This window comes from Leucopleurus acutus (assembly GCF_964270905.1).
Source record: "Leucopleurus acutus genome assembly, chromosome: 1".
Taxonomy (NCBI): Eukaryota; Metazoa; Chordata; class Mammalia; order Artiodactyla; family Delphinidae; genus Leucopleurus; species Leucopleurus acutus.
Genome location: NC_139142.1, coordinates 167,234,425 through 167,256,527, shown reverse-complemented (window position 1 = coordinate 167,256,527; position 22,103 = coordinate 167,234,425). Strand labels below are relative to the sequence as shown.

Sequence of the window (22,103 nt, the reverse complement as noted above, 5' to 3'; positions counted from 1 at the left end):
GACCCCACTTTAGGGTGAAGGACATACAGAGATTGAAAGTAAGGGGATGGAAAAAGATATTTCATTTAAAAGGAAATGATAAGAAAGCAGGGGTAGCAATACTCATATCAGACAAAACAGACTTTAAAACAAAGGCCAAAATGAGAGATAAAGAAGGACACTATATAATGATAAAAGGATCAATACAAGAAGAGGATATTACACTTGTTAACATATATGCAGCCAATACAGGAGCACCCAAATGTATAAAACAAATACTAACAGACATAAAGAGAGAAACTGATGGGAATACAATAATAGTAGGAGACTTTAACATCCCACTCACATCAGTGGACAGATCTTCCAGACAAAAAAACAATAAAGCAACAGAGATCCTAAACGACATACAATAGAACAGGTAGACCAATTGATATTTTCAGAACATTACATTCAAAAAACACACAATACACATTCTTTTCAAGCGCCCATGGAACATTCTCTAGGACTGACCACATACTAGGATGCAAAACAAGCCTCAACAAATTTTAGAGGATAGAAATTATTTCAAGTGTCTTTTCTGACCATAAGGGCATGAAACAAGAAATCAACCACAGAAAGAGAAATGAGAAAAAAAGATTACATGGAGACTAAACAACATGCTACTAAAAAACCAATGGGTCAATGATGAAATCAAAGAGAAAATTTTAAAATACCCTGAGACAGGGCTTCCCTGGTGGCGCAGTGGTTGAGAGTCCGCCTGCCGATGCAGGGGACGTGGGTTCGTGCCCCAGTCCAGGAGGATGCCACATGCCGTGGAGCAGCTAGGCCCGTGAGCCATGGCTGCTGAGCCTGCGCATCCGGAGCCTGTGCTCCGCAACGGGAGAGGCCACAACAGTGAGAGGCCCACGTACCACAAAAAAAAAAAAAAAAAAAAAAAAATACCCTGAGACAAATGACAATGAAAACACAACCATACAAAATCTATGGGATGCAGCAAAAGCAGTTCTTAGAGGGAAGTTCATAGTGATACAGGCCTTCCTCAAAAAGCAAGAATAAACTCAAATAAACAACCTAACCTACCACCTAAAAGAATTAAAAAAAGAAGAACAAGGGCTTCCCTGGTGGCACAGTGGTTGAGAGTCTGCCTGCCAATGCAGCGGACACAGGTTCGTGCCCTGGTCCAGGAAGATCCCACATGCTGCGGAGCAGCTGGGCCCGTAAGCCATGGCCGCTGAGCCTGCACGTCCGGAGCCTGTGCTCCACAACAGGAGAGGCCACAACAGTGAGAGGCCCGCGTACCGCAAAAAAAAAAAAAAAAAAAAAAAAAAAGAACAAAAAAACCTGAAGTCATCAGACAGAAGAAATAATAAAGTTCAGAGAGGAAATAAATAAAATAGAGATTTAAAAAATTATAGGAAAAACCCAATAAAACCGAGAGCTGTTTCTTTGAAAGGGTAAACAAAATTGACAAATTTCTGGCCCAAGCCGCCAAGAAGAAATGAGAGAGGACCCAAATAAACAAAGTAAAAAGTAAAAGAGGAGAAATAACAACTGATACTGCAGAAATACAAAAAACCATAAAAGAATACTATGAACAACTATACGCCAACAAACTGGACAACATAGAAGAAATGAACAAGTTTCTAAAAACATACAGCTCACCAAAACTGAATCAAGAAGAAATAGATAGGGACTTCCCCGGTGGTCCAGTGGTTAAGACTCCGTGCTTCCACTGCAGGGGGCATGGGTTTGATCCCTGGTTGGGGAACTAAGATCCCACAAGCCATGGGGCACAGCCAAAAACTAAAAATAAATAAAAATGTTTTCAAAAAAGGTAAAATTGGGACTTGCCTGGTGGCACAGTGGTTAGGAATCCGCGGGCCAATGCAGGGGACACATTCCCTGGTCCGGGAAGATCCCACATGCCACGGAGCAACTAAGCCTGTGCGACACAACTACTGAGCCTGCACTCTAGAGCCCATGAGCCACAACTACTGAGCCTGTGTGCCACAACTACTGAAGCCTGCACGCCAAGAGCCCACGCTCCTCAACAAGAGAAGCCATTACAATGAGAAGCCCTCACACTGCAATGAAGATTAGCCCCCACTCACCCCAACTAGAGGAAAGCCCATGTGCAGCAACAAAGACCCAACACAGCCAAAAATAAATAAATAAATAAAATAAATTTAGTTTTTTAAAAAAAGGTAAAATTGGGCTTCCCTGGTGGCACACAGGTTGGGAGTCCGCCTGCCGGTGCAGGGGACGCGGGTTCGTGCCCTGGTCCGGGAGGATCCCACATGCCGCGGAGCGGCTGGGCCCGTGGGCCATGGCCGCTGGGCCTGCGCGTCCGGAGCCTGTGCTCGGTAGCGGGAGAGGCCACAGCGGTGAGAGGCTCGCGTACCGCAAAAAAAAAAGAAAAGGTAAAATTATCATTATATGCAGATGACATGATAATATATAGAGAAAACCCTAAACACTCCACACAAAAACTACTAGAACTGGGCTTCCCTGGTGGCGCAGTGGTTGAGAGTCCCCCTGCTGATGCAGGGGACACGGGTTCGTGCCCCAGTCTGGGAATATCCCACATGCTGCAGAGCGGCTGGGCCCATGAGCCATGGCCGCTGGGCCTGTGCATCTGGAGCCTGTGCTCCGCAACGGGAGAGGCCACAACAGTGAGAGGCCCGCGTACTGCAAAAAAAAAAAAACCGAAAAACAAAAAACTACTAGAACTGATAAACAAATTCAGCACGGTAGCAGGATACAAGATTAACATATAGAAATCTATTCCACTTCTTTACACTAACAATGAAATATCAGAAAGGGAAAGTAAAAAAAAAAAAAAAAGCAAAACCCTTTCACAATCACATCAAAAAAAAAAAAGATGCAGCAAAAGCAGTTCTAAGAGGGAAGTTTACAGCAATACAATCTTACCTTAAGAAACAAAACAAAACAAAAGAAACAAGAAACCATCTGAAATAAACAACCTAACCTTACACCTAAAGCAATCAGAGAAAGAAGAACAAAAAAAAAAACCCCAAAGTTAGCAAAAGGAAAGAAATCACAAAGATCAGATCAGAAATAAATGAAAAAGAAATGAAGGAAACGACAGCAAAGATCAATAAAACTAAAAGCTGGTTCTTTTAGAAGATAAACAAAATTGATAAACCATCAGCCAGACTTAGCAAGAAAAAAAGGGAGAAGACTCAAATCAATAGAATTAGAAATGAAAAAGGAGACGTAACAACTGACACTGCAGAAATACAAAGGATCATGAGAGATTACTACAAGCAACTCTATGCCAATAAAATGGACAACCTGGAAGAAATGGACAAATTCTTAGAAATGCACAACCTTCAGAGACTGAACCAGGAAGAAATAGAAAATATGAACAGACCAATCACAAGCACTGAAATTGAAACCGTGATTAAAAATCTTCCAACAAATAAAAGCCCAGGACCAGATGGCTTCACAGGTGAATTCTATCAAACATTTAGAGAAGAGCTAACATTTATCCTTCTCAAACTCTTCCAAAATCACCATCACTCTGAGACCAAAACCAGACAAAGATGTCTCAAAGAGAGAAAACTACAGGCCAGTATCACTGATGAATACAGATGCAAAAATCCTCAAAATACTAGCAAACAGAATCCAACAGCACATTAAAAGGATCATACACTACGATCAAGTGGGGTTTATCCCAGGAATGCAAGGATTCTTCAATATATGCAAATCAATCAACGTGATACACCACATTAACAAATTGAAGGAGGAAAACCGTATGATCATCTCAATAGATGCAGAGAAAGCTTTCGACAGAATTCAACATCCATTTATGATAAAAACCCTCCAGACAGCAGGCATAGTGGGAACTTTCCTCAACATAATAAAGGCCATATATAACAAACCCACAGCCAACATCGTCCTCAATGGTGAAAAACTGAAACCATTTCCACTAAGATCAGGAACGAGACAAGGTTGCCCACTCTCATCACTATTATTCAACATAGTTTTGGAAGTTTTAGCCACAGCAATCAGATAAAGAAAAGAAATAAAAGGAATGCAAATTGGAAAAGAAGAAGTAAAGCTGTCACTGTTTGCAGATGACATGATACTATACATAGAGAATCCTAAAGATGCTACCAGAAAACTACTAAGCTAATCAATGAATTTGGTAAAGTAGCAGGATACAAAATTAATGCACAGAAATCTCTGGCATTCCTATACACTAATGATAAAAAATCTGAAAATGAAATCAAGAAAACACTCCCATTTACCATTGCAACAAAAAGAATAAAATATCTAGGAATAAACCTACCTAAGGAGACAAAAGACCTGTATGCAGAAAATTATAAGACACTGATGAAAGAAATTAAAGATGATACAGATAGATGGAGAGATATACCATGTTCTTGGATCGGAAGAATCAACATTGTGAAAATGACTCTACTACCCAAAGCAACCTACAGATTCAATGCAATCCCTATCAAACTACCACTGGCATTTTTCACAGAACTAGAACAAACAGTTTCACAATTTGTATGGAAACACAAAAGACCCTGAATAGCCAAAGCAATCGAGAAAGAAAAACGGAGCTGGAGAAATCAGGCTCCCTGACTTCAGATTATACTACAAAGCAACAGTAATCAAGACAGTATGGGGCTTCCCTGGTGGTGCGGTGGTTGAGAGTCCACCTGCCGATGCAGGGGACACGGGTTCATGCCCCGGTCCGGGAAGATCCCACATGCCACGGAGCGGCTGGGCCCGTGAGCCATGGCCGCTGAGCTTGTGCGTCCGGAGCCTGTGCTCCACAACGGGAGAGGCCACAACAGTGAGAGGCCCGCGTACAGCAAAAAAAAAAAAAAAAAAAAGACAGTATGGTACTCGCACAAAAACAGAAATATAGATCAATGGAAGAGGATAGAAAGCCCAGAGATAAACCCACGCACATATGGTCACCTTATCTCTGATAAAGGAGGCAAGAATATACAGTGGAGAAAAGACAGCCTCTTCAATAAGTGGTGCTGAGAAAACTGGACAGCCACATGTAAAAGAATGAAATTAGAACACTCCCTAACACCATACACAAAAATAAACTCAAAATAGATTAAAGACCTAAATGTAAGGCCAGAAACTATCAAACTCTTAGAGGAAAACATAGGCAGAACACTCTGTGATATAAATCACAGAACGTTCCTTTTTGACCCACCTCCTAGAGAACTGGAAATAAAAACAAAAATAAACAAATGGGACCTAATGAAGCTTAAAAGCTTTTGCACAGCAAAGGAAACCATAAACAAGATGAAAAGACAACCCTAAGAATGGGAGAAAATATTTGCAAATGAAGCAACTGACAAAGGATTAATCTCCAAAACATACAAGCAACTCATGCAGCTCAATATCAAAAAAACAAACAACCCAATCCAAAAATGGGCAGAGACCTAATTAGACATTTCTCCAAAGAAGATATACAGATTGCCAACAAACACATGAAAGAATGCTCAACATCATTAATCATTAGAGAAATGCAAACCAAAACTACAATGAGATATCATCTCACCAGTGAGAATGGCCATCATCAAAAAATCTACAAACAATAAATGCTGGAGAGGGTGTGGAGAAAAGGGAACCCTCTTGCACTGTTGGTGGGAATGTAAATTGATACAGCCACTATGGAGAACAGCACGGAAGTTCCTTAAAAAACTAAAAATAGAACTACCATACGACCCAGCCATCCCACTACTGGGCATATACCCCGAGAAAACCATACTTCAAAAAGAGTCATGTACCACAATGTTCATTGCAGCTCTATTTACAATAGCCAGGACATGGAAGCAACCTAAGTGTCCATCAACAGATGAATGGATAAAGAAGATGTAGCACATATATACAATGGACTATTACTCAGCCATAAAATGGAATGAAACTGAGTTATTTGCAGTGAGGCCACAAATGGCCACGCTAAAGCAATCTACAGATTTAAGTGAGGTGGATGGACCTAGAGACTGTCATACAGAGAGAAGTAAGTCAGAAAGAGAAAAACAAATACCATATGCTAACACATATATATGGAATCTAAAAAAAAGAAAAGAAAAAGAAAATGGTCAGAAGAACCTAGGGGCAAGATGGGAATACAGATGCAGACCTACTAGAGAATGGACTTGAGGATACGGGGAGGGGGAAGGGTAAGCTGGGACAAAGTGAGAGAGTGGCATGGACATATATACACTACTAAATGTAAAATAGATAGCTAGTGGGGAGCAGCCGCATAGCACAGGGAGATCAGCTCGGTGCTTTGTGACCACCTAGAGGGGTGGGATAGGGAGGGTGTGAGGGAGGGAGACGCAAGAGGGAAGAGATATGGAGACATATGTATATGTATAACTGATTCACTTTTTTATAAAGCAGAAACTAACACACCATTGTAAAGCAATTATACTCCAATAAAGATGTTAAAAAAAATCACATTAAAAAAAAAACAAACAGGGGGCTTCCCTGGTGGAGCAGTGGTTAAGAATCCACCTGCCAATGCAGAGGACACGGGTTCGAGCCCTGGTCCGGGAAGATCCCACATGCCACGGAGCAGCTAAGCCCGTGCGCCACAACTACTGAGCCTGTGCTCTAGAGCCTGCGAGGCACAACTACTGAGGCCTGCACGCCTAGAGCCCGTGCTCCACAACAAGAAGCCCACGCACCATAACAAAGAGTAGCCCCCACTTGCTGCAACTAGAGAAAGCCCACGTGCAGCAACAAAGACCCAATTCAGCCAAATAATTAATTAATTAAAAAAACAAAACAAAAACAAAACAACTTAAGAATAAACCTGACCAAGGAGGTGAAAGACTTATGTGATGAGAACTATAAAACACTGATAAAGGAAACCAAAGATGTTTCAAAGATATGGAAAGATATCCCATGCTCTTGGATTGGAGGAATTAATATTGTTAAAATGGCCACGCTACCCAAAGCAATCTACAGATTTAATGCAATCCCTATCAAATTACCCAGGACATTTTCCACAGAAATAGCAAATAATTCTAAAATTTATATGAACCATTAAGGCCTCAGAATTGCCAAAACAATCCTGAGGAAAAAGAGCAAAGCAGAAGGCATAACCCTCACAGACTTCAGACCATATTACAAAGCTACGGTAATCAAAACACCATGGTACTGACACAAAAACAGACATATGAATCAACGGAACAGAATAGAGAGCCCAGAAATAAACCCACAAACCTACAGTCAATTAATCTTTGACAAAGGAGACAAGACTATACAATGGAGCAAAGACAGTCCCTTCAAGCAAGTGGTGCTGTGAAAGCTGGAGAGCCACATGTAAATCAATGAAATTAGAACACACCCTCACACCATACACACAAATAAACTCAAAATGGCTTCAAGACTTAAATATAAGACATGACACCTTAAAACTCCTAGAAGAGAATGTAGGCAAAACATTCTCTGACATAAATTGTACCCATGTTTTCTTAGGTCAGTCTCCCAAGGCAATAGAAATAAAAGCAAAAATAAACAAATGGAACCTAGTCAAACTTATAAGCTTTTGCAGAGCAAAGGAAACCATAAACAAGACGAAAAGACAACCTACAGACTGGGAGAAAATATTTACAAACAATGCAACCAACAAGGGCTCAGTTTCCAAAATATACAAATAGCTCATACAACTCAATAACAAAAAAACAAACAACCCAATCAAAAAACGGGCAGAAGACCTAAACAGACATTTCTCCAAAGAAGACATACAGACGGCCAGTAGGCACATGAAAAGATGCTCAACATCGCTAATTATTAGAAAAATGCAAATCAAAACTACGAAGAGGTACCACCTCACACAAGTCAGAATGGTCATCATTAAAAAGTCTACAAATAGCAAATGGTAGAGAGGGTGTGGAGAAAAGGGAACCCTCCTATACTGTTGGTAGAAATGTAAATTGGTGCAGCCACTATGAAAAACAGTATGGAGGTTCTTCAAAAAACTAAAAATAGAGTTGCCATATCATCCAGCAATTCGCACTCCTGGGCATATACCCAGACTAAACTATAATTCGAAAAGATACATGCACCCCTATGTTCAGAGCAGCACTATTTACAATGGCCAAGACATGGAAGCAACCTAAATGTCTCTGGACAGATGAATGGATAAATAAGACGTGGTATATATGTATGCACACACGTGTACACACACACACACACACACACACACACACACAATGGAATACTACTCAACCACAAAAAAGAATGAAATAATGCCATTTGCAGCAACATGGATGGGTCTGGAGATTATCATACTAAGTGAATTAAGTCAGAAAGACAACTACCATATGATATCACTTATATGTGGAATCCAAAACAAGACACAAATGAACTTATTATGAAACAGAAACAGACTCACAGACATAGAGAACAGACTTGTGGTTGCCAAGGGGCTGAGGGGATTAAGGAGGGATGGATTGAGAGTTTGGGATTAGCAGATGCAAACTATCACATATAAAATGGATAAACAACAAGGTCCTACTGTGTAGCACATGGAACTATATTCAATATCCTGTAATAAAACCATAAGAAAAGGAAAAGAAAAAAAAAGAATGACTGAACATATAAACATACTGAATATATAGAAACCAATAAGTTCATTATAACACTACCACTAAAAATAATAGAGGAAGTCACCTCATACTGATTAGGGTGGCTACTATGAAAAAAACAGAAAATAACAAACGCTGGTAAGGATGTGGAGAAATTGGAACCCATGTGCACTATTGGTGGGAATGTAAAATAGTACAGCCACTGTAGAAAACAGTATGGGGGCTCCCCGAAAAATTAAAAATAGAATTACCATATGATCCAGCAATTCCACTTCTGGATATATACCCAAAAGAACTGATATTGTACAACACAAGGAATATAGCCAGTATTTTACGATAACTATAAATTTTGGAGTATAACCTTTAAAAATTGTGAATCAGGGCTTCCCTGGTGGCGCAGGGGTTGAGAGTCCGCCTGCCGATGCAGGGGACACGGGTTCATGCCCCGGTCAGGGAAGATCCCACATGCCGCAGAGCGGCTGGGCCCGTGAGCCGTGGCCGCTGAGCCTGCGCGTCCGGAGCCTGTGCTCCGCAACGGGAGAGGCCACAACAGTGAGAGGCCCGCGTACAGGGAAAAAAAAAAAAAAAAAAAAAAAAAAATTGTGAATCACTGTATTGTACACCTCTAACTAACATAATATTGTACAGCAACTATAATAAAATAAAATACTTGATCACACAAAAAAAGAATTGAAAGTAAGGTCCTGAAAAGATATCTGTACACCATGTTGATAGCAGCATTATTCATAATACAACTGGAGGCAACTCAAGTGTCCATCAGTGAATGAATGGATAAACAAAATGTGGTATATACAACAACAGAATATTATTCAGCCTTAAAAAGAAAGGAAATTCTGTCAAATGCTAAAACATGTATGAACCTTGAAGATATTATACTAAGTGAAATGAGCCAGTCAAAAAGAGACAAACACTGTATGATTCCATTTATGTGAGCTACCTAGAATAGTCAAATTCATAGAAACAGAAAGTAAAATGGTGGTTGCCAGGGGGAAAGGGGAGGGGAGAATAGGGAGTTGTTATTTAATAGGTTTAGAGTTTCAGCTCTGCAAGATGAAAAGAGTTCTGGAAACTGACTTCACAACAATGTGAATGTACTTAACGCTACTAAACTGTACACTTAAAAAATGGTTAAGATGGTAAACTTTATGTTACGTGTATTTTGCCACAATTTTTAAAAATAATAGAGGAGGGACTCTCAAAACACCATTTAAGATTGTTGGGGCATCAATTCACTACTGTGAAAACTGTTAACTGAGGGAAACAAATTTATCCACTTTTCCAACATAAACTGTATTTCAGCGTAACCTAATAGCCCTCAAGGAAGGGGAAAAGATTTTATACAGAATTCCAGCTAATAAATGAGAAAGAAATAATAAAATTTAAAACAACCTCCTGCAACTCCTAATAAAATTACTGTCTCAAGCAGCAATTATTAACGGCTGCTAAAATCATTAGGTAAAAAGATAGGAAACTTTATAAGGAAGGGATCTGAACATCACCAACCTAAACTCACTGATCAAGTTTAGCATCATTAAAACGGAGACAATCAAGCACATTGTGCCTCCCTGAAGTAATGAATTATGAAGAACACAGATTTCCCATTCCTCAAGATGAATCTAATCAAGTCTTCATTGCTAACTTCTAGTCTACAGATAAAATATGGGGTATAGAACAAATTAACTGTATGAGGAAGCAATCAAACTCAAAATTATCCTGAAAAATTCTCAGGAAGCAATCAGTGAAACCCAGAATTGTCCTGGAAAGTTCTCAGGACACACGAACCAGTTTCTTCAACAAAACAATGATGTGAAAAATAAGGGGGGGCGGGGGGCCCTTGTTGGGTGGAGTAGGAAAAGGTACTGCTCTAGATTGAGAAATTTCAAAGATATAACAAACAAACACAACACTTGGTCCACATTTGGATTCTGATTCAAAACAAGCTCAACTGTAAAAATACAATTTTGACATGAATGGAAAATTTGAATATGAATTGTATTAGACAATGTTAAGGAACTGTTATTAATTTTGTTAGGTGTGATAATGACATAGTTAAACAAAAGCTTAAGAACAAGAAGAAGTAATCTCTTTGTGCTGACATCTGCCCAACAAGGTGGCTTGGAATGTAAGGGGAAGGACCCCCTCCAGCCACTGCAGAGGGAGGCATAAGTGGTTCAGACTCCCAGGAAGAAGTCAAAGGCCCAAACATGCCGTCCTACAGTCCCTCCAGCAGAGTGGAGCCCAACCCCACCCACTGGTCCACTGCCTGGCCCTCATATGGCCTAAAGCTTGGGTACCATCTTGGGAAACCCAAAGCCAACAGCCATCAAGGTTAGATTTTGATCCCAGAACTCAAGCCTTCCCCTTTCCCTGAGACTCTGAGGCCACATTTATTGGCAGGAGATTTTGTGAGAGAACAGAGCTGGACTGAGAGAAGCCTCACAGCAGCCCCTCCCTTTCCCTCTGGGGGGGGCCCTCTTGTCCAGCTCCCACTGAAGGAGAATGACACAGAGAAGATGCAGGATGAGAAGGGTGCCAGCCTGGGATCCTACACCCAGACCTTAGCCTGCTCAGATTTTAAAAGGCGAGTGAAGAAAAGTGTGGGGGAAAAACCACAGGCACAGGTATCGGACCTCCACTGGCAAAGGTTCTGATCAGATGACCCAGAAGAAGTGATCCTGTCCAAGTTAACCATGCTGGTACAGCAGGAATACCTGAAGCCCCAGAGGAAAGGGCCTGGGGGACCCACACTCCACCTGACTCATTAGAAAGAAAATGCAAACTGAAACAGAGAAGGTGAAGATGAGAGGCAACAGGGACTTACGGCACCTTGCTGGCCCCTTTCAGGGGCTGCCTACTGAATTCTACCTCCTGTCTCTAGCCCAACACTCCCAAGGCTGGTCTCACTCCCAACAACTCCCTGTTCCTCAAACCACTTTGCACTTTCCCATACCTTTGCCCTATACCTGGAACACCCCTTGCCCCTCCCCCTCCTCCAAACTCATCCCTGCAGGTCCAGCTCAAATGTCATGTCCACGTGGCACCCTCCCTATGCCTGGAACCACGAGGAATTAGTCCCTCTGAGGAACTCTATGCAACTATGTTACAAACCTGTTTTCAGCCCTTAGCCTGCCGCACACTCTAGCAGTTCGGGTGGGGAGCCCTGCCCTTGCTGAGCCATCGTGAGCTCCTGGAAGAATGGTGCGACTTCCTCCTACAGGCAACCCTGCTCTTGACACAGAGCCTCTGTGCACACGGGGAACACTCGATAAACAAGGGCAGAGCTCATCAAGACACCAACAGGTGCGTGGGTCACTGTGAACTGAAGTAAAAAGAGCTGGTCTGCTTTCCTTCCAGGCCTCTGTGGCCCTGGCTTAGGGAGGCTTGGTGAGGGGCTGGGCTTGGCTAAGTTGTTAAGGGAGCCACCTGGAGAGGGAAGAGAAGAGCCTTCTGGAGGCCTGCTTCTTCAGAGTACCTTGCTAATACAGACAACAACCGACACACAAGGTGCCAAAGGGTGTTTTCAGCATGGAATGCCTTAAGTCACACACACACACACACACACACACACACACACACACACACACACACATACACACTCACACACTCATCAAGTTCTCATCAAGCATAACCAAGAATCGGAACAAGAGATAAGGGCAGCTGTTTTCTTAGTAGTGAGAACAGAGATGAAGGGAAGAGGCCCCAAAGCCTTTGACTCAGGGCCCACATGTCAGTCTACTCTCCTTCCACATCAACCCTGCTACTGGCCCTATGACAGCTTCCCCAAAGGGATTCTGCAAAAACAGCTATGTCCACCGTGGGGCACAACAACTTGGTAAAGACAAGGTTCTTAGAAGTACAGACTGAGGCGCAAGGCAGTGATGCACCTACCTCTGCCCCCAAGTTCTTTGGGCACGTGCAAGGACTGTGCTGACAGCTGCCAGAGACCAGGGGACCATCCAGCAGAGCCCTAGCCCCGGCCCAACAATGGACCCTGAGAGCCCACTGGAGTGGGAGCGGAGTGTCCATAAATACACTCGTTAAATCTTCAGGGTCTCCCCTCAGTTGTGGGCAGGATGCTTTTCACAATAAACACCAAGCACTAAATATCCAGGTGGGTCGCTAACCAGCAAGCCAGATTCCTCTTCTAGGACTCTTAAGATGCCACACTGCCCCACATCAATGAGCTTCTCTCTCCATGCCCAGTCATGGAACCGTGCGAACCAGGGGCCTGACAACTATCACAGAGAGGGTCTGCTTACCAGCCCCTCGGTTTCCTCCGTCATCCTCTGGAAATGTGCAGCCATAGCCATGTAGTCTCGCATCTGCTTGTGACATTCGAGACACTTGATACTGTGCCGGATGAGCCTCACAGGGTCTGGGTAGAGCGGCAAAGCTGGGAGTGGGGGGCTGGCACTGCTTGAAGTGAGGCCGTGTTTGGGGGAGGAGGGGGGAGCCGGGGTTGCTGGTGCCGTGGAGTTCGCGGGGGCCGAGACGAACATTTGGTCCGCAGAGATGGGCTTCACAAGCAGCTGCGAGCACTGCATGACGAGACCCTTGCTCTTGTGGTCACGGGCATGCCGGAGCAGGCTGCACTTGTTGAAGAAGAGCAGCGTCTGGGAGCACAGTGTGCACAGCACCTCGATGTGGACGCTCCGCCGGCCGTAGTGCTGGCTCAGGCTCTTCTCTAAGGCAAACGCATCCCCACACTCCAGGCAGCAGTACCCACTGGCCGGCACGTGGATCCTGCTGTCCGCAGGCGGGCTGAGATTTGGCGCGTAGAGGGGCACGGGGTTGGAGCTGTGGAGGACCTTGTTGAAGACCTCCACAACCAGTGGGGCGGCCTTTTTCACCTGGTGGACCAGGGGCACCGACATCTGCGTGAGCTGTGGCTGGCTCCGCCTCTGTGCTGAGGACTTGGCCGTCACGGACGCGGCCACACTGTGGGGGACCAGATTCAGGTTGGCCAGGTGCACGGCTTTGGGCAGGAGGTTGGCAGGGGCCAGGGTGGATGCCTGCAGTGCTGTGCTCTGCTGCTGCTTCTTGCCCATCTGTGAGCCCGAGGCAGCCCCCTTTGGGCCCCGGGACCCAGAGCTGCAGCAGGAAGTTGAAGATTCACTGGCTTTTGTCATGCTCTCATCCCCCTTCCTGTCACCCTGAGGGCTCCCTGAATTTGTGCCCACCTCAAGAAAGTGCTCCGCCCCAGACAGGGCAGTGACCTCATCCTCCTGCACCTCGCTCGGGGCCTCAGCAATGGCGCTTCCTAGAGGTGACCCAGCAGGGGACTTACTGGGATCGTCAGGGTCTGGCAGGATCCTTGTGACAGTCCGTTTGATTTCCCCTGATGATGTCTTAATGGTTTTGATTCTGACTTTGGGAATTGCTGGTGGGGAGCTGGCAGCCACAGAAGGGGAGCCTTTGCTGCTGCTGTCACTGCAGATGCTCCGAGGGCTGTCTGATGGCTTGATACTTTTTCTAGTGGCCTCCAGAGGGCTCCGGGGACTCTTTGGTGACTTGGGCATTTTGGGGCTGCCTTTGGAGCCCTCTTTTGTGGGCCCTGAGGGATCCTTTGTGTGGGTAGGCTGATCCTCCTTGGTGACACTGGCCACTCGTTTAGCCTGCAGGGCCACCAAGGCTGCAACACAAGAGGACAGCTTGGAATGAGCTGGCTTAAGACGCTGCCTAGGGGGCACTGACGAGCAGGTACCTAGCTCCGAGGCAAGCCCCTTAGGCTCTCCGATACTGTGGCCGGGGTGGCTGTTGAACTCCAAAGCTTCCCCAAAGAATCGACTGGTATCCAGCTCCTTGTGAGGTTCCACTGCCTTCTGCCCACCTTGCTCGTGCTCCTGCTGACTCCCCAGGGGCAGGGGTTCTGGCTTGGGCTCTTTCTTACAAAAGTGATCAAACATATGCAGCTCTGGCACTGGAAACTTCGTCAGAGCCTCCAGGACCGGGCCCCCCACAGACTCACACCCAGGAGGGGGTGGGAAGTAACTGTCAGAGTGCTTGGGCTTTATCCCAAACCCATTATCTTTGATGGCATCCTCGGGTTCGGGGCTGGAGATTGGACTGAACTGGTTAAAGGTTGGTAAGGGCTCTGACTTGGAAGGTTCCAGCTTGCCGGGGAAACTCCTGGTACTATCTCCATTCATGAAAGTGGAATCAAACTTCCCACAGTTGTGGCCTAGGTTGTGGGGATCCGGAGGCAGGTCCGAGCCCCGGAATCCATTGTGTAGGAGGCTGGGAGCGACGTGGTCTTTCTCTGCTTCAAATGACTCCTGGCGGCTGGTGTTCTTGACGATGACACTCACGGCTGGCACATCTGAGGCTGATCCTGAGTGAGACAAGGACACATTCTCATCCATACACATGCCTGGAGGTTTGAGGGGACTCTCATTCTCCTCACTGGGGGTCTGGATGGCCTCCTTGGCATCAAGGCTGGTGGGGTCTGGGATGTCAAAGGCAGCCAGAAGGTCATCAAAATCTGGAGTTTTCATATCCCCCATGGCTGGATGCTGGCAAGGGCTGTAACAGAAACAGAGAACAGAATCAGTGATCACCAGGATCCCACTGGGCTCTGTCCAGCGTCATCTTCATCACAAACCCATCTCGCTAACACACATGCAGCCAGCAGGCACATGCACAAATCCCCACGCTATGGGAAGTCACACACCTGAGTTTTACCCCAACAGGTTTCCAAAATGCTGGGGACATTGGGGGAGGAGTGGAAAGAAAAGTTAGTACGTAGTGACAAGCCTGCCTGGCAGCCTCTACACATTAACACCTTGAAATTCCTGGTTGGTTGCAGAGCCAAAAAGCGGGTACACTCACACCACACTCCAGAGCCAAAAAGAGGGTACACTCACACCACACTCCAGAGTCAAAAAGAGGGTACACTCACACCACACTCCCTCAATTTCTCAGAGAATATCATCACTCGATGATCATAAGCATTAGCAAAAAACCAATCACTCAGCCCTTTTAAAAAAAAAAGCATGGCTCAGCACCTCCGTTCTTTAGAAAACTTCTGATTCATATGAGACTTGGCTATAACTTCTGCTAATTTACTTAGTAATTAATCATTAACTTTGTATAACTTGGCTTTTTGCTGCATGAATCCAAGCAAATCCAAAATGATTTACCACTGCCAGGATTAAACAAACTCTAACAGATTATGTCATCCCCTAGGTATTTTTTTCTCTAGTCAGTGTCTGCTTGATTCCTTAATTTTCACCCCAAATCTGTTATTGGTTGGTGAATGGATCACTAAACCTGAGGGACAGGGTGACTCTCAAAGAAACACACAGTTATCAAACTGGCCAGAGAATAGTTTTAGAGAAGCCCTAAATTTTATTTTAACTTAATACACAAAGGAAAGAAAATCCACCTGTTTCCTTCATGATCTGTAGAAGCAGAGCTACAAAAACTACTGCAAAGGAGGAAACCCAAGGCCCTACGAAAGAGGCCTTCCCTTAGGAAGTTACTAAAATACTCACACTCAGGTAAGACATGAAGCTGCCTGGCTCAAACCTGCTGGAAAGAGGAAGAAAAAAACCCACTATCTCCCTTGTTCAGCCCATAAATCCTGCATCTGCTTCAGCATCCCAGAGCCTTATTTGCTTAAGTACTTCCTACACCATGTTTGTACTGAAAGCCTTTGTGGATGCAGATTGACACAACTCTTTTAGAAAGCAGTACAGTAGCTGCACAGAACCAGATCAGGGGCAAATCCTTGGGTCCAGGAACCCCACTGCCAGAAATTTATCCTAAGAACAAAAATTCCCAAAAGCTATATGCAAAAGTATACAGCATTATTAAAACAACACAAAATTAAAACAACACAAAAAGGAGACACCCACATACACACAAAGAATCTAAATGTCCAAGGACAGGGAATGGTTAAGTAACTGATAGACTATTATGTAGTTATTAAAAATCCCAATTATGAAATCTATGTAGCAACATGAAAAATTACAGTGTTAAGATTAAAATAAAAAACACATACAAAAATGTTGTCAAACTATGACAATGTAAAACTAAGTATCCATCTGAGCCAAGATTAAAAGAGAAAAGTAATTTATGCAGGGTGGTGGGATCACTGGTGTGTTAATTTTTCACAACTTTTGTGTGTGTGTGCTGGTAGACTGCCTTTATAATTTTAAAAAGGGAAAATAAAGAAAAGAACAAAAATTAGAACCACAGGGGAACAGCTGGCAGAGATATATCTATTGCCATCCCATGGGATCAACAGGCTTGCAGGTTTGGTTTCTTGTCCCACCCCACCAAGCCCCAACAAAACACATCTGCCTTCTAAAGAGTTCTCACGGAAAATGAAACAGACCGCCCCATTGGGAAGATATCTAATTATGGTAGATACTAATAAAGTGAAATACCAGTTAACTAAATATGAGTGGGCAGAATATCTCGCTGAAATGAGATGTAAAGTTTCTGGACAACAAATGATTGTTTGGTGGAATAAAACTGTTGGAGCTCATAAGCGAGGGGAATATACTGGATATCACTGGAAGCAATCAGCATCCCAATACCAAGTGAACTACTTTGCAGGCTGATCCCAACTATAAGGAAACACCTATGTGGTATTTGCTTTATAAGCTTATCTCCAACTCCCCCCCACCCCCCTTCAGTCTAGGAAAAAAAGATTGAGGGAGAAGGGTGGAATAGATTAGTCTTCTTAAGGTGCTGGGAAAAGCCTGTGGGGGAGGAGGGGTAGTAGTTGGCAGTGTGTGCAAGGATTATCGAGAAGCCTACTACTGTTTAACTCCAAGTCACAGAGGCTTGAAGCAGAGAGATACAACATGAAAGTAATGATGTTCTCCACACAGAGAAATCTCAGGGATTGGCCAAGAATGGTCAGAGGTCAGAGCAAAAGGTATCTTTTGCTAGGAAAATCAGAGCTAATAAATGGTGTGGCAGCTCAACATCAGCAGCAGGAAAAACTTTTATAACCTTTGAATTTTAAATACCAAGGCTGATACTTTTTAAAAGCCAAAGATCAAATCCTGTTTTCTATTTAGCCCTAGTAAGGACAACCAAAATCAGCAGCAATCGATAACTGTTAAAAGACTTACAGTGGGGGACTTTCCTGGTGGTCCAGTGGATAAGACTCCGCGCTCCCAATGCAGGGGGCCCGGGTTCGATCCCTGATCAGGGAACTAGATCCTGCACGCTGCAACTAAGACCTGGTGCAGCCAAATAAATAAATAAATAAATAGTTTTTTAAAAAAGACTCACAGTGTGCCCAAGTGTCTGTATTTCTTTAAACTCTGCTCTAAAGTAAATATCGCATTGTTTATAAGTAGAAAGTAGAAGTTAATCAAAATGTACCCTGTTATAAAAGCAAAGGAGAGGGACTTCCTTGATGGTGCAGTGATTAAGAATCCGCCTGCCAACGAAGTGAGAGAGTGGCATTGACATATATACACTACCAAATGTCAAATAGATAGCTAGCGGGAAGCAACCACATAGTACAGTGAGACCAGCTCGGTGCTTTGTGACCACCTAGAGGGGTGGGATAGGGAGGGTGGGAGGGAGATGCAAGAGGGAGGGGATACGGGGATATATGTATACGTATAGCTGATTCACTTTGTTATACAGCAGAAACTAACACAACAATGTCAAGTAATTATACTCCAATAAAGAGGTTAAAAAAAAAAAAAAGAATCCGCCTGCCAATGCAGGGGACACAGGTTCGATCCCTGGTCCGGGAAAATCCCACATGCCGCGGCACAACTAAGCCCGTGCGCCACAACTACTGAAGCCCGTGCACCTAGAGCCCATGCTCAGCAATAATAGAAGCCACCGCAATAAGAAGCCCACGCACCAAAGAGTAGCCCCTGCTCACCGCAACTAGAGAAAGCCAGCGCACAGCAAAGAAAACCCAATGCAGCCAAAAAAAAAAAAAAAAAAAGTAGAAAAAAAAAGCAAAGGAGAAACTGCAAAGAAAAAGACTACCAATTAAAAGTTCTATTCATCAAAAACCTGCCAACACATAGTTAAAAAGCAAACAACCAAAAGGAATATTTGCAACATATAATAATTACTATCATTAATATCTTTATTAATATGTAAAAGGCCCTTAAAAAGTAGTTAGTAAAAGATAATCAACATATTAGAAAAATAAGCAAAAGTGATGAGCAGGCACTTAAAAAAAGAACAACCACAAATGGACAATTCATACATAACAAAAGTTGCAACCTCACAAAAAATTAGAGAAACACAAATTGAAATAATGAGAAACATTTTTGGCTTATTAAATTGACCAAAGTTTTCAAAAACTAATAATCCCCAGTGTTGGCAGAGATGTAGCAAGATAAGCATTTTGAAAGTAATAGAAATTGATACAACCTGTCTAAAGAGCAATTTAGCAATACATACATAAGGCTCAATAATTCCACTTCCAGATATTTATCCTAAGGAAATAGAGATGCATGTGATAAAAATAATCATTACAGAATTATTTATAACAAAATTATTTTATAACAAAAAATGAGACACAACCTAAAGTCCCAACAATAGGAAGTTGGTTCAATAAATTATGGTCTATTTACACAATTAAATACTAGGCATCATTATAGATCAATATTTAAGACTATGAGAAATGCTCCTAAAATGAAGAAAAAAGATACTGAAGTGTACACACAGTACAATCTTTATTTAAAACAAAAAAAATTTTTTTACTATACATAGTTCTTATGAAAAAGCCTAGAGGAATACTCTAAAATGTCAAAAAATCTCAACAGATAATGAAATTATTTTCTTTCCTTTTTATCTACATTTTCAAATTATTTATTCAAACGATTTATTTCAAATTTTATTGCTTAAGTAATTTTATTAAATTATATTTTTAACCTATGAAAAGAAGAAATTAGGCAGGCCAAAAAAATTTGAGGCACTTGGGGCTTCCCTGGTGGTGCAGTGGTTAAGAACCCACCTGCCAGTGCAGGGGACACGGGTTCAAGCCCTGGTCCGGGAAGATCCCACATGCTCCGGAGCACCTAAGCCCCACGCGCCACAACTACCGAGCCTGTGCTCTAGAGCCCTCGTGCCTAGAGCCTGAGCTCCACAACAAGAGAAGCCACTGCAATGAGAAGCCCATGCACTGCAATGAAGAGTAGCCCCCACCCACGCAACTAGAGAAAGCCCGCATGCAGCAACAAAGACCCAACGCAGCCAAAGATAATAAAATAAATAAATTTATATTAAAAAAAAATTGGGGGAGCTTCTTACAGAGGACTCTAAAAATCATCACTATAAAACTCTTTAAGCACATCTGGCATGACTCAGCAAGGGACTGCCAGCTAGAAAAATCGGTGAAGCAACTTAATTAAAATTAAAGGTGTAGTCAAAATAAAAAGTTTCAGCATACACCAGTGTCTGCAACTTGTTGCAAGCAGCCGAAGTTGGAAAGAGCAAACCACAGACGGCTGCCTGCCTACCTTGCCTGGGGGCAGTCCTCAGGACCCAGAGGTGATGGCCCCTGCCCCATGTCCACAAATACCAGCCTAGGGACCATGGCTCACCCTGCAGAGCACTCAGCAGGGTTTACCCTGAAGCATCTGAACAAGCTAGAGCCACGCATGGTGAGCTCACCCAGTGATCTAGAATGGCCTAGTCAACAGACAAGGCAGGCTCCCCGGTTCTCTGAGCCCTAGGCCAAGAGCAAATTTCGCTCAAAGGTGAGAAGGTGGAACCATGCTACGATACATACAACCCCCTTGGGGGTGAACTGGCAGACTGACGCTGTATCCTCTCAGGGTAAGTTTCTATTCAGGGAAGATCTGGAAACTAAAAACAATGTTAAAGTGAATATAAATACCCAGTATTTATTACAGGGTCTACTAGCTGCCCAGGAAATTTTGCCAAACAGTTAAGTAAACATATCAACCAGGTGAGAGGGAGGGAAGAACACCTTAATTTTAAAATGGCCTCATCAGGCCTAATTAACCTATTCGAATTCTTTGAGGAGATAAAAACAATATGATTATGGCAGAACTAGTAGGCAGAATTTCTAATGCCAAAATTCCACCAAAAAAACAACAAACTGAATTCCATGTTGCATGTATGTTTGTCTTTATGTGATTGTCATTTATGGAAAACCATGAACGACGGTGTTTTTTAACCCATTGACCAGTTCTGGACTGGAGCTCAATGCTTTCATAAATTGCCTAGAATGATAGTTCCCAACCCATTGGGGACCCAACTTCATATCCACAAATGTGTTCCCAACGACCAGCCATTAAAAACACCACTACTGAATGAGAGTCCATGAAAAAATTAATTTGAAAAGGAGGTCTCGATGCTTTGGGAACCAATAATCTAGGAGAAAAACATTAGGCTGTAAGATTCATGAGGGAAGAGACTTATCTGTCTCATTCACCACTGCATTCTCCATTAGGCAGTCAATAAATATTTGTTGAAGCAATAAAATGAAACCTTCAAGACTGCAAATGGCCTAAAAGCTGTTCCAGAAATGAAAATGCGAAATTAAAAGACAAGTTCTAAGGAGGCTGTATGAATAGGCGAAATTATGGCAAAGTAGCATTAGTGAAAGCAAATGTGAAGGAACGTTTAGGGAAAAGCAATTCCAATTATACTAGAATGTATATGGTTATGGTTAGAATAATGGGTTCTAAGCTAAACTGTTCAATAAAGAAGCATCAGCTTAGACTGTTCCCTTAAGACACCACGTTGCATGTTTCATCACAAAAGGCCCAGAAAACACTGGGCATTATCAGAAAGGACACTGGAAACAAAATAAAACTTGTGATCCTGCCCTTATTCACAACCACTCAGTGTCCACAGAGAGATGTGCTGAGCAGTTTTGGCTCCCCACACTTTAAGAAAGATGTACCAGGGCTTCCCTGGTGGCGCAGTGGTTGAGAATCTGCCTGCTAATGCAGGGGACATGGGTTCGAGCCCTGGTCTGGGGGGATCACACATACCGCGGAGCAACTAGGCCCGTGAGCCACAACTACTGAGCCTGCGCGTCTGGAGCCTGTGCTCTGCAACAAGAGAGGCCGTGATAGTGAGAGGCCCGTACACCATGATGAAGAGTGGCCCCTGCTTGGCACAACTAGAGAAAGTCCTTGCACAGAAACGAAGACCCAACACAGCAAAAATAAATTAATTAATTAATAAACTCCTACCCCCAACATCTTCTTAAAAAAAAAAGAGAGAGAAAGATGTACGAGAGTTGGAAAAGGTCCTGAGAAATGAGACTGAGTAGATGGAAGAGCTTTCTAATAAGAGCCTAAAAATTAGAACTCTATTTTATTCTAGAGAGATGAAGATTTAGGGGAAAGGGGGAACATAATTGAAGTATAGGTTTGTTCATCAAACCTCAAACACTAGAGAGCAGAGGGCAGCATTTTTGAAGTTTGAAGTAAATAAAAGATATAGACCAAAACCAACAACAACAACTTAATCCATTAGTCAGAAAATATACTGATATTGTTAAAGGTAAAATATATAAATGTAGTAACATCC

At 43.2% G+C, this 22,103-nt stretch overlaps 1 protein-coding gene across 3 annotated transcripts in view; it reads right to left on the bottom strand.

Moving 5' to 3' along the window:
- ZNF592 (zinc finger protein 592) overlaps positions 1–22,103 on the bottom strand; it is a 55,872-nt gene that overhangs the window by 13,325 nt on the left and 20,444 nt on the right. For all 3 annotated transcript variants that reach the window (XM_082852585.1, XM_082852584.1, XM_082852583.1), the window contains one exon: positions 12,860–15,122. In XM_082852585.1, the coding sequence (XP_082708711.1) occupies positions 12,860–15,103 (2,244 nt within the window). In that variant the 5' untranslated portion in view covers positions 15,104–15,122. The remainder of the gene's footprint in view (positions 1–12,859; positions 15,123–22,103) is intronic.